We start from the raw sequence: 12,638 nt of genomic DNA on the forward strand, positions 1-12,638 counted from the left end.
GAATTGGGATGATATTGGAGTCGAGCCAGTGTTTTGGAAAATTGTTAGTCCACCATATTTTGTTAATTATCTGTAAGAGAATGTTGAGAGATGTGTCTGGCATGTGTTTTAGAAATTGGTAGTGGATGTCGTCTGGACCAGTAGCTGTATCTTTACTTTTATGAATTGCATTTTTTAGTTCTGTTATAGTGAAAGAGATGTTATAGTATTCTTTTTTATTGGATGTGAAATTGAGTTTTTCTTTTTCTGCGTTGTTTTTGTATTTTTGGAATTTGGGGGAGTAGTGGTTGGATGATGAGTTTTGGCTGAATTCATTTGAGATTATGTTTGCTATTTCTTTTTTGTCTATAGTTTGTCTACTATTTGGTGTACTTATATTATTTATTGGTGTTCCAAGTTTTTTTCCAGTTATTTTTCTTATTATTTCCCATGTTTTTTTTGATGGCGCGTTGTTGTTCAGTTTGGAAATGTAGTTTTGCCAGGTTTCTTTTTTGCTTTTTTTTATAATATAGCGTGCTTTTGCTCGTGCTTGTAGGTATTTTTGAAGGTTGGGTTTTGTAGGATGTTGTTTGAAGTGTTTTAGCATTTTTTTCCTGTTGGTTATTGCTTGCTTACATTCTATTGTGAACCATGGCGTTGATTTTGGGTGTGGTTTGGTGGAAGATTTTGGGATTGTCTTGATTGCTATTTCGTTTAGTGTATTGGTGAAAGCTAACATAGGATCTGGTTTGTTAACTATTTCTTGATTAATTAGATTTGTGCACAGTTTGCTAAATTCAGTTCAGTTAGCTTTATAAATTCGCCATTTTGGTTTTGATTCTTCTGTTGTAGGTTCTTGGGTTTTGAGAAAAATTGGGAAGTGATCGCTGCCGCACTGGTCGTTATGTACCTCCCATTGGAAGTCCATAAATATTGTAGGGGAGCAGTGTTAGGTCGATAGCTGATGTCGTTCCTGTGCCTGGGTGAAGGTATGTGTGTGTTTTGTCGTTAAATATAGTTACTTCGGGTGATTCCAGTAATGATTCAATGATTTTCCCATTTTGGTTAATATTCTCACTTCCCCACATTTTGTTATGGGCGTTGAAGTCCCCCATTAATATAAAAGGTATGGGGAGTTGTGTTATGAGATCTTCAATTTTGGTTTTGTTTAGTTTATGTTTAGGTGGAATGTATATTGAACAAATGGTTATTGGTCGGTGAAGTGTAACTTTAATTGCTATTGTTTGTAGGTTTGTTTGGAGTTGTAATTTTATATGTGGTATCTGTTTTTATATTATAATTGAAGTGCCACCTGTGGGTCGATTATCTGCTTGTGATCTGGTTGTTTGATTGTAGATGTGGTATCCTTTGAAGTTGGTGGTGTCCGTTTCTTTTAGAAGAGTTTCCTGTAGGCCGATTATGCTGGGGTCATATTGTGCTATTATATGTTTGATTTCTTCGTAGTTTGGTTTTATGCCTCTGCAGTTCCACTGTATGATGTTTTTATTCATTTCCATAAGTAAGTTCGTTTATTTTTTTTTTTTTTCCTTCTTTTTTCTGTTTGGTTTTTGTTTAGGTTTTTATATCTATTATTCTATTGATTTGTTGTGTTTTGAGTGGTTTTTGTTTTGTGTTTACTTGAACTGTTTGGTTCCTCAGTCTCCATTTTCTCTTCCTGGTCAGTTTTGTTTTTGGAGCTAGATTTTTTCCTCTGACTCTCGATTTCAATCAATTCAAATTTGTTTTCATTTTCGATTAATATTGTCTCTGTTTTTTGTTTGCTTTGGTTTTTGGAAAGAGGATTTGTGTTTTCCCGTTCTGTTTCCATCTTTCCAGATATTGTGTTTTTATCTTCTGCTTTTATCCTTGTACGTGATTTGGATCTTTCACGGTTTATTTGTGGTTTTTGCTGTTCGGGTTCTTTTTTGCTCTTTGGGACTTGTTTTAGATCATTTGGCTGAGTTTTCGAAGATACTGGTATTTGTTTCTTGTTTTCGTTTTGGTTAGTTTTTAAAGTTTCAATTAGATTTTTGAGTTCAGAGATTAGTTTAAGTAGGTCTTGGTTTTGGGTTTGGTTTGTTTGGTTTGAAGTTTTTGTAATATCTGCGTAAGTGTTTATTTTTTTTTTCGAGAGCTTGCTATTTTCCTTGCTTCAGGAAAGGGCACATTTTGTTTGTATTTTATTTCAGCTATTTCTTTTTCTTTTGTGTAGATTTTGCATATTTTAGAGTATGTTGGGTGTTTTTCTTGGCAATTTGAGCATTTCGTTTCGTTTGGGCATTCACTTTCATTATGGTTAGGTTCTTTTAAGCCACATTTTCCGCATACTTTCTGTCCTTTGCATGCTTCTCTGCTATGTCCATATTTATGACACTTATAACATCTCACAGGGGCTGGTATATATTGTTTTACTTTTTCTATTATGTATCCGATTTTTATTTCTTTGGGAATTTTTGGTGTATTGAAAGTTAGTATGTAGGTTTTTGTAGGTATGGTTTGACCATTCCTTTTTATGTTTATTCGGACGTGATCGATTACTCCCTGTTTTCTTAGGGCATTTTCTGTTTCTTCTGCTGTAGCCAAGGTTAATTCATGGCTTTTTATAACACCTTTTGATGTGTTTAGTCTTTCATGAGCATAACTTTTGCATTTATAGATATGGAATTTCTCCATCTCTAAGATGTTTTTTGCGTCTTTATAGTTGTCGACGATGACAAGTAGATTGCCATTTTTCATTTTTTTTGCTGTTTTTGGGTTGCTGTTTTGAGACAGAATTTTTTCAATTAAGAATGGAGATAGATCGCTGATCTTTTTTCCTTCTAAGGTTTCGATTACTATGAATCTTGGGTATTTTTCTTTATCAATTATTTCATAGTTATATTCTTGTTCACTGTCTGAGCTGGTTACGTCAGATTGGGTTCTTTTCGATTTTGTAGTATTTTTTTGATTTCTGGGTTTTTTGTTTGGGTTTATTATATCCATAGAAGTTTGTTTAGATTTTCATCTCTCTTTCTCCCCACCCTCCTCGGAGCCCGAAATTGGGAGATGTTAGGGGGGGAAACCCATTCGCCCTTTCATCCCAGGGATACAAAAGAGATATACTCAATTGATTGAGTTTGTTCCATCATTTCCTGTTTCCTCTTTTAGTTTCTTCTTTCCCAGTTTGATAGAAACGTTAGTTAGGGAGCAGTTGTGTGGTTTTTGTCTCATCAATTGATTGGCCCTTGCCATCGCCTTCTAACACTTAACTGGTTTGTCTATGTTTGTAGTAATGAAATGTATTATCTTTGGATTAAGTTTTTTTTTTTTTTATTTTATTTTATTTTATTTTTTTTAGATGTTATAATTGACATTTTCAGTGTAAGTGTTAGGGCTTGACATGACTAGCCGATTGGTTGGATCGGGCCTCTCCAACCGCCCGTCTAGCCTAGTACAAGGCCAAAGTAGAGTGTTGCTACAGATACCTTTATTTTCCCTAGGCATCGGTTGCTCAGCCACCAGGATCCTTTTCCTAGACATCACGGGTTGCCACCCACGGCCAACAGGTAGCCCTGTTGAGAGACTTTTACCCTCTGCAGGGGGGCAGTCGGCGTATTCTAATGCCCTGCCAACAGGGTCAACCGGGAAGTAGGGAAGGAAAAAAGGAGGGGGGAAGGGGAGGGGGCTGTTGTTTTTATTTTGTTTTTGTAGAACATAATTAAGTTTTACAAAAGAGAATAGAAAACAAAAACAGAAATCGATGTAGGTGCATTTCGTCTCAGGAAGCCAATAGGCAGCCTGATCTGGTAGCACCAGTACGTAATTAGAAGGCCGTTTCACTATTGTATGTTTTAATGTTAACATTATTGATCAAGCATAATAACCTAGTTGAGCATGGCAAACATTAGTAGGAAGACTTCACTATAGAAATTTTATGAATTTATTACTGTTTCTTAAGGTTTGTTAAAATAAAATTTATTTTCTGCTATCTGTTTATTTTTTAATTTATTCAAAATTTAAGCTGATGAAGGTTATTTAATATAATAACTAGCCTGAGTGCCCGGGATTGCCCAGGTATTTGGAGGTGTGTATTAAGCAAAAAAAAAAAAAAAAAAAAAAAAATTAAAATAAAAAATTAAAATAAAAACGTGGTAATAGTAGGCCGTCGGCCCAGAGTGAAAATTCTTAATTTTAATGAGATGTAAAAGGGGTGGGCATGATTTTTGGATATAATATGTATAAAATCATAAGAAACATGGAATAAAATTTCACAAGCAAGATTATGGTGCATTAATAAATAATTTTAATTTTAATGCACAAAAAAATGCTAACTGTTAAGTTGCCTTCGTACAAAAAAGTAGCCATTCAGAATACTTCTTTTATTTACTCCTTACAATCTACCAATCACAATCATCGTAGTGCGAGTTAAAAATTCAATATGGCTGCCTCCAGTGAAGAAGAAATGTTTGTAAACAAAGACAAAAAAGAGTGCGTTATGTGCATATTTCCAACTAAAACATTGAATGTTAGATCTTTTTCAGTGAAGACATGGACGCGCTTTTTAGAATATGTTAAAAAATGGAAAGGTTTACATGGACCACAAGCAGAAATTGCGAAAAACTTTGACTTAAGCTGTGATTCAACTGAAATACCACCTCGTGTTGGGTTTCACCAAACTTGTTATGCACGTTTCACGGATTATCAGAAAATTGAAAGAATTCAGAAAAAACTAGAAAAGAATACTGATAACGTTTTCGAAGGTAAGTTTAAGCTTTTAATAATTTTTATTTTTATTGATACGTATTTGGAAAGAGACAATTTTTCTTATACTCCCTCTATTCACTTAGGCAAGTACGTGTGAACTGAACAGCATGAAAAATTTTATGGTAGGAAAAAATGGATTTAGAGTAACATTTCGTATATAAATTTAATGGAAAATCATCCTCCATTTCCTGGAGACTATTGTTAATTTTTTTTTACCATTAACCCTAAGTCTGAGTGCCAAGATTGTAATTTACCCCCTCCTCTCCCAATAAAAAAACGCACAGAATTTATCTTCACTAGAAAAAAGGTCAACACCTCTAAATTCTAAAATATATTTATTCAATTTAATTGATTTTTAATTTTTTTTTTTTTTTTTTTTTTTTTTTTTTTGTAAACTTCTAAGTTGTACAATCTTTTTTCTTCTCGGGGGAGGGAGCGATTTAAATGAGGGTGTTAATCTACATTAATATCTTTTCAAACAATTGAATATGTACATAAAAGTTGGCATCTGTTTTAGAAAATTTCACTTGTAAAGAAAACAAAAAAAAAAACTAGAGTTTATTTCTATTTACTTGCCTCCCCCACGAGAACATAGATACAAAACAGGGTTTTATTGTGGGTAAAATTTAGTTCACCAAAAATGTATTCTGATTGGAACAAAAATTACAATTGCCTCAGTTTAGAAAGATTTCTCCTTCACAAATCTGAAACAAAAGATAACCTGTATTATCAGAATAAAGGGTACACTTTGCTCTTAGCCAAATGCTGTTACTATTTAACAGTTTTCATAATTTCAATAATTTTAGCTATTGGTTTTAATCTGGAAATGTTTCATTTCTTTTATGATTCTAAATATAGATACAACTGTCTATGGTACCATTTCTTGATTCTAGCACTTCCACAATCAGTCACTTGACAATCTATTCCATTAACCTTTATCCTCGTGTGGCTTTTAGCCTTGATAAGTGGTAACTCACTAGTAAAATAAAGTGCATTGCATATTGAATTTACCTACCAATTCCAATGATAAATATATTGCATGATTTTGTAAACATCCCTTGGTCCGATTAATAATGAGTCACCAGACGATTTAATTGTAGAATGTAAATTAATAACATACAATTTTTTCACAGAAGTTTTATCAGCACTATACAAAACAAATCTTAAATTTTTAATGAAATGTTTTGGATTTATGAAATAATGATTGGATATTTTTAATTTGAACTTTTCCATATACTTTGTTATTTCAAATGCATATTAAACTCCTAAATATATTTATTTTTACAGGGTCCCCATCTCAAGAAAACATTGATGCGACTACTGCCGAAAATGATGATCCACCAGCTAAAAAAAGACGGGTTCTTCGTTCCAATTTTGATCGACCATCTTTGCCAGCTAGATCAGAGCATATTTTACCAGATGTTTGCATACTATGCCAAAAAGTAAAAACTATAGTGTGCAAAGGATCTGGCAAAAGAAACAGGGAAAAACTTGTCAGATGTTCGACAATAGAAGCTGCTAATTTAAAACGAGCAGCAGAAGAAAATGAAAATGAATCACTCCTCATGCAAATAAGGAATAAAGATTGTGTAGCAATCGAAGTGAAATATCATAACTCATGTTACCGTGACTTCACTCGATATTTAACCAAACCAACCAAAACCGAACACTCTGAGCAAACTTCATATGCTAAAGCATTTGAGGTCTTTGCGAAATTAGTCCAAACAAGGATTATCGAAAACAAGGAAATCATGAGACTTAAAAAATTGAAAGATTTGTTTGTCAAACAGATTAAAGAAACACATGGAGTTGATGCGCATTTATATAAAACAGGATATTTAAAACAAAGATTAATGAAAAAATTTCCTCAATTATGCTTCATCACTCCTAAAATGAGATCACAAGGTGACATCGTGTATGTAAATGACATTACAGTGTCTTCTCTTGTAGAGGAAAAAACAGTACTCCATGAGGAAACACATACCACAACTCCAAGTGAAACAGAGTCGTCAGAAAATGACACAAACCAACAAACAAGTCATGTACGCTCAGATCCAAATCCTCTTTCTAACTTGTACATAACAGCTATGGATCTGAGAAATATTATTCAACAAGTAAAACCTCCTTCGTTATGGCCGCCAACAGCAGAAACATTAAATTTGCAGGAGGCTGAAAAGATGGTGCCCCATATTTTATTTAACTTTCTTGCATGGATAGTTGGGGCATCTGAAGATTTGTGCACAGAAAAAATAATGGACATATCTGCATCCGTCTATAGAAAGATTTTGTCTATTTCACAAGACATTATATTTTTGTCTTCTAACGGACGTACATTAATGCCAAAACATTTATCACTTGGTATGGCTGTACGCCATCTGTCTGGATCTGCCCAAGTGATTGGTTTATTGAATGGTTTGGGACATTGTGTTTCTCATTCGGTGGTTTTAAATCATGATACAGCACTAGCTGAACTTGAAATCAATCGTGGAGAAAATTCTATTCCATCCACCATCCAGGCAGGTATTCCAACAACTTTGGTCTGGGACAATAATGATTTTGGTGAGGAAACTTTATCTGGACATGGAACAACACACAACACAACTGGGATAATAATACAAAATATGTTAGTCGAACCGTGTGCATCTAAGATTGCAGTAGAAGGACTCAAAAGAACACGGAAAAGAACATTGGAACCACCAGAAGTAAATTTGGCTACATACACCGGTGGAAGAAAAGATGGCCCACTACCATTTGCTGAACATGTTTCACTTCATTCAGATCGTGTATTTCTGCAAAATTCTCTAAAACTTGATATAGCGTACTATATCACAAAATTCGGCAGTGAAATTATATTACCATCTTGGACTGGGTTTAACCAACTCCTGTGCAAAAGGGAGATTGCATCAAAATCTACCATAGGTTATTTACCCGTAATTGATGTTAGCCCCACAGAAATGGATACAGTCCTTACAATTCTAAAAAAAAGCATTGACATTGCAGATCAACTCAAGTTAGAGTCTCTTGTTATTGTAATGGATCAAGCAATCTATTCAAAGGCACAATTAATTAGATGGAGAAATCCATATTTCATGAAGAGATTGGTGATTCGACTTGGTGCTTTTCATACAGCAATGTCCTTTCTTGGGTGTTTGGGAAAGCGTTTTCGTGATGCCGGGCTTCAAGATATTCTAATAGAATCAGAAGTTGTTGCTGTAGGCTCAATAAATGGAGTTTTCACAGGTAGACACTATAACAGAGCAGTTAGAGCCCATAAATTAGTGGCCGAAGCAATGCAGCATATGCGTTTGACAACCTATTTAAACAGCATTCCTGAAGAAAAGGCAGAAAAAGTGAAGCATTTAATGACATCCTTGTCACAATCATTCCCAGGACCTCAGTATGAAGAAATTCTGAAGGGAGAACATTTTCAAAGTTTTCTATCATCCTATGAAGAATTTATACAGGTTGGCAACAAAAAGCAAACTTTTGCATTCTGGAGTTCTTATATTGACATTGTAGAAATTCTTTTACTTTTCCTTAGAGGTATTCGAGAGTCAAACTGGGAACTTCACTTGGCAAGTGTTAGACAGATGTTACCTTGGGTGTTTGCATATGACCATGTAAATTATAGCAGATACCTTCCAGTTTACTGGTTGGAGATGTCTAATCTCGCTAATACTCATCCAGTGATATATACACAATGCATTGGAGGAGATTTTGCTGTTCAAAGAAGCTCAAATGCCTTTGCTAAAATTCCTTGTGACCAAACCATCGAACAAACTGCTAATCGTGATTCAAAAACAAAAGGTGGTATGACAGGCTTCAGCACAAACAAGAGAGCCGTCAACAGGTGGATATGGTCCCATCATGCGAGAGGGTCTATTACCCATGAATGTGAAACTATGGCTGGCAAAGGAGAACGAAGTGGAACACGATCAGATCTTTTACACAGTCGGATGAAACATGATAAGCTTGCTATTGGAAAGATAATAGACACAGTAAACAGTATGTTTAATCCATTTGAGTATGAACCAGCTGAGTTGATCCATATTGCATCAGGATTAGTTGCGACACAAGATGTTCAAAATGATCTGCAATTTGCTAAGGCAAGGGGCGAATCAGAATTTGAAAATTTCTGTGGGCAGCGTCTACAAACGAGAGAAGTTGATTTTTTTGCCCCGATGAAAAGAATGAATTTAAAAACATTCTCCAGTATGTCTAAAAAATCAAATCATCATGTCCACGGAAAGGATATCACTTTGGAAGCAGATAGAAATCTCCTAGCAAGATTGGTTGTGATTGGTAGAATCCGGAACATTAATCTTCAAGAATTACTGTCATATTCCTTAGGTCCATTACCATTGTCCCTTGCAAATTCACATGGATCGTTGGTTAAAACTAATAAAGCAAACTTACTTCATGCTTTAGAAAGCCATGCTAACAATCCTATTGTTGAGAACCCTATAGTAGGTGGCATATATATAGTGGATGGTATGTCGCTGATACACCAATTAAATTTGAACAAATTACAAGGAGAGAAAACATTTCTTAATCTTGCTCTTGTTATTTTGAAAAGTTTAGTGAACAGGGCAAAATCGAATCATTCTAAAGAAATTCATTTTGTTACTGATACATACCAGCAGATCTCTATAAAAAATATCGAGAGGGATAAAAGAGCTGCTACTAGCTCTCAGATAAGAATCCATGGTCAGCTCCTTCCTCAGCAATGGAAGAAATTTCTTTCAAATGGAGAGAATAAAAAGTCCTTAATAGAATTCTTGGATGAAACATGGTCTAATGTTTCAACATCAGAGCTTAGAGGAGTGAAGGTATTCTTGGCGCATAACAAGAAATGTCATTCCTTCTCACCTGGAAAAGAGGCAAGTGATATTGTCATCCGGTTAGAAGAGACAAAACTTTGTAGCTCACAAGAAGAAGCTGATACACGGATTTATTTGCATGCTTCTTTTGCAGCCAACACTAGTACGGATGTAATCATTATGAGTCCTGATACCGATGTGTTTGTAATTGGAGTTTCTTTACAAAATCTTATTCCCGCACATTTATACTTCCACACAGGAAGAGGAACAAATTTGCGAACAATAGACATCAAGATGATAAAAGACAACATTGGAGAGTCTGTCAGTCAAGCCTTGATTGGTCTACATTGTTTTACAGGATGTGATAGTGTCAGTTCATTTTACGGAAAGGGCAAAAAGAAAGCACTTAGTTTATTACTGAGAGAGAATGAGTTTTGTTACGCATTCAGTGATCTTGGTAATGAATTTTATGTGAAACCAGACACAGCAAAATCATTGGAAATGTTTGTTTGCAGGTTGTATGGCCAACAAAATGTCACAAGTGTTAATGAAGCCAGATACAACATGTTTAGATTCCAAAGAAAATTGGAAATCACAATGCCTCCAAATCAAGATGCCCTGAGTGAACACATCAAGCGAGCTAACTATCAAGCAGGTACGTTTTATAAATATTTAATTTCCAATTATATGTAAAAATTAAATATATGGAGTTTCATTGTTATTTGCTTATTAGAAAGGATGAAAATTATTCAATATTAATGTTAATTTCTTTCTTTTTTCAGGTGTCTATAAAAGGAGCCTCCATGCAAATCCTGATATACCATCCCCTGATTGTCATGGATGGAAGATAGAAAATGGAGATTTAGTAATCCATTGGATGAATCTTCTTCCTGCTCCAGACAGTTTAATGGATTTAATTAACTGCTCTGCCAAATGTAAAAAAAGTCATTGTAAAGACGTTAACATTTGTACATGTCTCCAAAACAGGGTCCCATGCACAGATATGTGCAAGTGTGCAAGAGATTCTTGTTATAAAATTAGTAAAAACATTGGACATGATGATGATGACACTGATGATGGTGATGACGACGACGATGATGATGAAGTGGCATAAGCAGTGATCAGTTTTAAATAAAAGCATATATGATCTTATTTACTAACATGTTGTTTGTTTAACTTTCATTAAAAATGCCTTTTTGTCCTTTAAATCTGTGTTATTATTCATAGATTCAAAAAAATACTTTTTAATGAAAATTGACAAACATTGTATATTTTACCAAGTTGATGTGTATAAAAAATGACACAAAATCGCAGCTCTACCTCAGGTTTAAACGACCTTGTTACATACAAAATATAGCAATAGATTTGTATGACTAATAATATTGGTAGACTATAGGTGTCTCTACATGAGAAATATCAAAATGTAAATCTATTTCTTTAGTTATCCACAGAAAAGATTGAAGTTGTTTCAAATAAGATGTTTGAAAAAAGCTTTTTTAGAAAAATATTCCCTATTTTGAAGCATAGTAAATATATTAAGTCCAATATTTATGTATTAAATGATGAAGAAATAAATTGGGAATAAAATGTGCTAAACTAGATGTCTGTATTGTTAACGGTTTGTGTGCTACTAAGGTTTAAGCAAGTCATAATGTTCTATTTGATGATTGTCGGCCATCTTTAAATATGGCCGCCGTTTTCATTAATGCGCAACATTTGTGCTTGTGAAAAAAAATATGATGTTCAGGAGTCTATTGGCATTCATTTGACACCATTTTTTCTTCCACCCCCAACCGAGGTCACAGAATCAAAAATCTAGAGGGATTTTGACCTTTGGGCCCATAGCCTATAGGTAAGAAACCTCAAACCCATACCGTGAAGGAGGAAAAGAACGTGAAAAAAAAATAAATAAAGCGCGACTTCTTTGACGTTGCATCGCCAAACCAGATGTGGTGAAAGTTTAAATTAAGGCTAGTCAATCAAAAAAAAAAAAAGAAAAAAAAGCGACCCCTCCTTGTAAAAAAGTGCCCAGTCGAGGGTTAAAGAATTAATGTTTTTGGCCAACTTTTTGATATTTGTCGTCTGAAGAGTCGAGCTTCAAAACGATACCGATCTCGTGAAACTGTCACCGCTGTGGAAAGTTTTAGGTAGATATACAAGCATACATACATTTAAACAGACAGATGAGATATATACAATAGATTATTAATTTAAATGTACACACACTAGTGTTTCATGCTTATGCAATCATCAGTGTAATGCAACAATTCTTGCCAGTAATAAATATACGTATACATTTTTACTGACATTATATATATATATATATATATATATATATATATATAGTAGTGATGGTAGAAAAGTAAAAGGACTAGTTAAAACTGGAAAAGAAAAAGACAAAATATTCTAGTGAAAAATATAATAAATTTATAACTTAAAGTATTGCAGTATTAAGATTTTAAAAATTCAATGTAATATTATATAATCAATTCTTAATGCTAAAATATTTTAAGTTATAAATTTATTATATTTTTTTACTAGAATGTCTTTTTTCTTTTCCAGTTTTAACAAATAGTCCTTTTACTTTTCTAAATTTAATCTTAACCATGTTACTTTTCATGCTCGCATTTTTCTATGTAATCAAACATATCAAGAAATATTAGTCCCGTTCTCAGATATATAAAGTAAGGTTTGTCCCTTTTCTCAAATATATGCAATTAGTCTCTTTTCTCAATCTATAGACTCTAGAACCTATACAGAATTTTAAATTTAACCTTTTATTTAATCCACAGGGGTATATTGTTCTTATTCTGTGAGCCATAACTGGATAGAATTCAGTAGTATTTTATTTATAGTCTTTATTGTCCATAATAAGGATTGAATCTTTAAGTTCTTTCCATAGACTCATGATATAACTGTTAAAGGCATTGGTTAACAATTAGTTCTAAGTGATAGTGTCCTGAAGGTTGATGGTTCAAATCTTTACTACAGATGATAACTAATAATAACATGAATTAACACTGCTATCTGGTTATGGCTGATGAAATGAGAACAATCTACCCCCCTATGGATTAAATAAATCAGACTAAACATATA

At 33.8% G+C, this 12,638-nt stretch overlaps 2 protein-coding genes across 4 annotated transcripts in view; one reads left to right on the plus strand and one right to left on the minus strand.

Annotated features, from left to right (window-relative positions):
- LOC145296798 (signal peptide peptidase-like 3) overlaps positions 1 to 12,638 on the minus strand; it is a 344,500-nt gene that overhangs the window by 21,858 nt on the left and 310,004 nt on the right. The gene's annotated exons all lie outside the window — the stretch shown is intronic.
- On the plus strand, positions 4,265 to 10,702 carry LOC145296790 (uncharacterized). Its single transcript, XM_080142858.1, has 3 exons — positions 4,265 to 4,718; positions 6,010 to 10,197; positions 10,325 to 10,702. Exons 1-3 carry the CDS (start codon positions 4,397 to 4,399, stop codon positions 10,654 to 10,656), a joined length of 4,842 nt encoding a protein of 1,613 aa, XP_079998984.1. The 5' UTR covers positions 4,265 to 4,396; the 3' UTR covers positions 10,657 to 10,702.

The sequence above is a fragment of the Euprymna scolopes genome, chromosome 2, assembly GCF_053919585.1.
Source record: "Euprymna scolopes isolate OS-2025 chromosome 2, ASM5391958v1, whole genome shotgun sequence".
NCBI lineage: Eukaryota > Metazoa > Mollusca > Cephalopoda > Sepiida > Sepiolidae > Euprymna > Euprymna scolopes.

Coding starts and splice junctions, on each gene's coding strand:
- LOC145296790 (XM_080142858.1), top strand. CDS start 4,397: ATGGCTGCCTCCAGTGAAGAAGAAATGTTTGTAAACAAAGACAAAAAA. Junction 4,719..6,009: donor TACTGATAACGTTTTCGAAG/GTAAGTTTAAGC, acceptor TTATTTTTACAG/GGTCCCCATCTCAAGAAAAC. Junction 10,198..10,324: donor GCGAGCTAACTATCAAGCAG/GTACGTTTTATA, acceptor TTCTTTTTTCAG/GTGTCTATAAAAGGAGCCTC.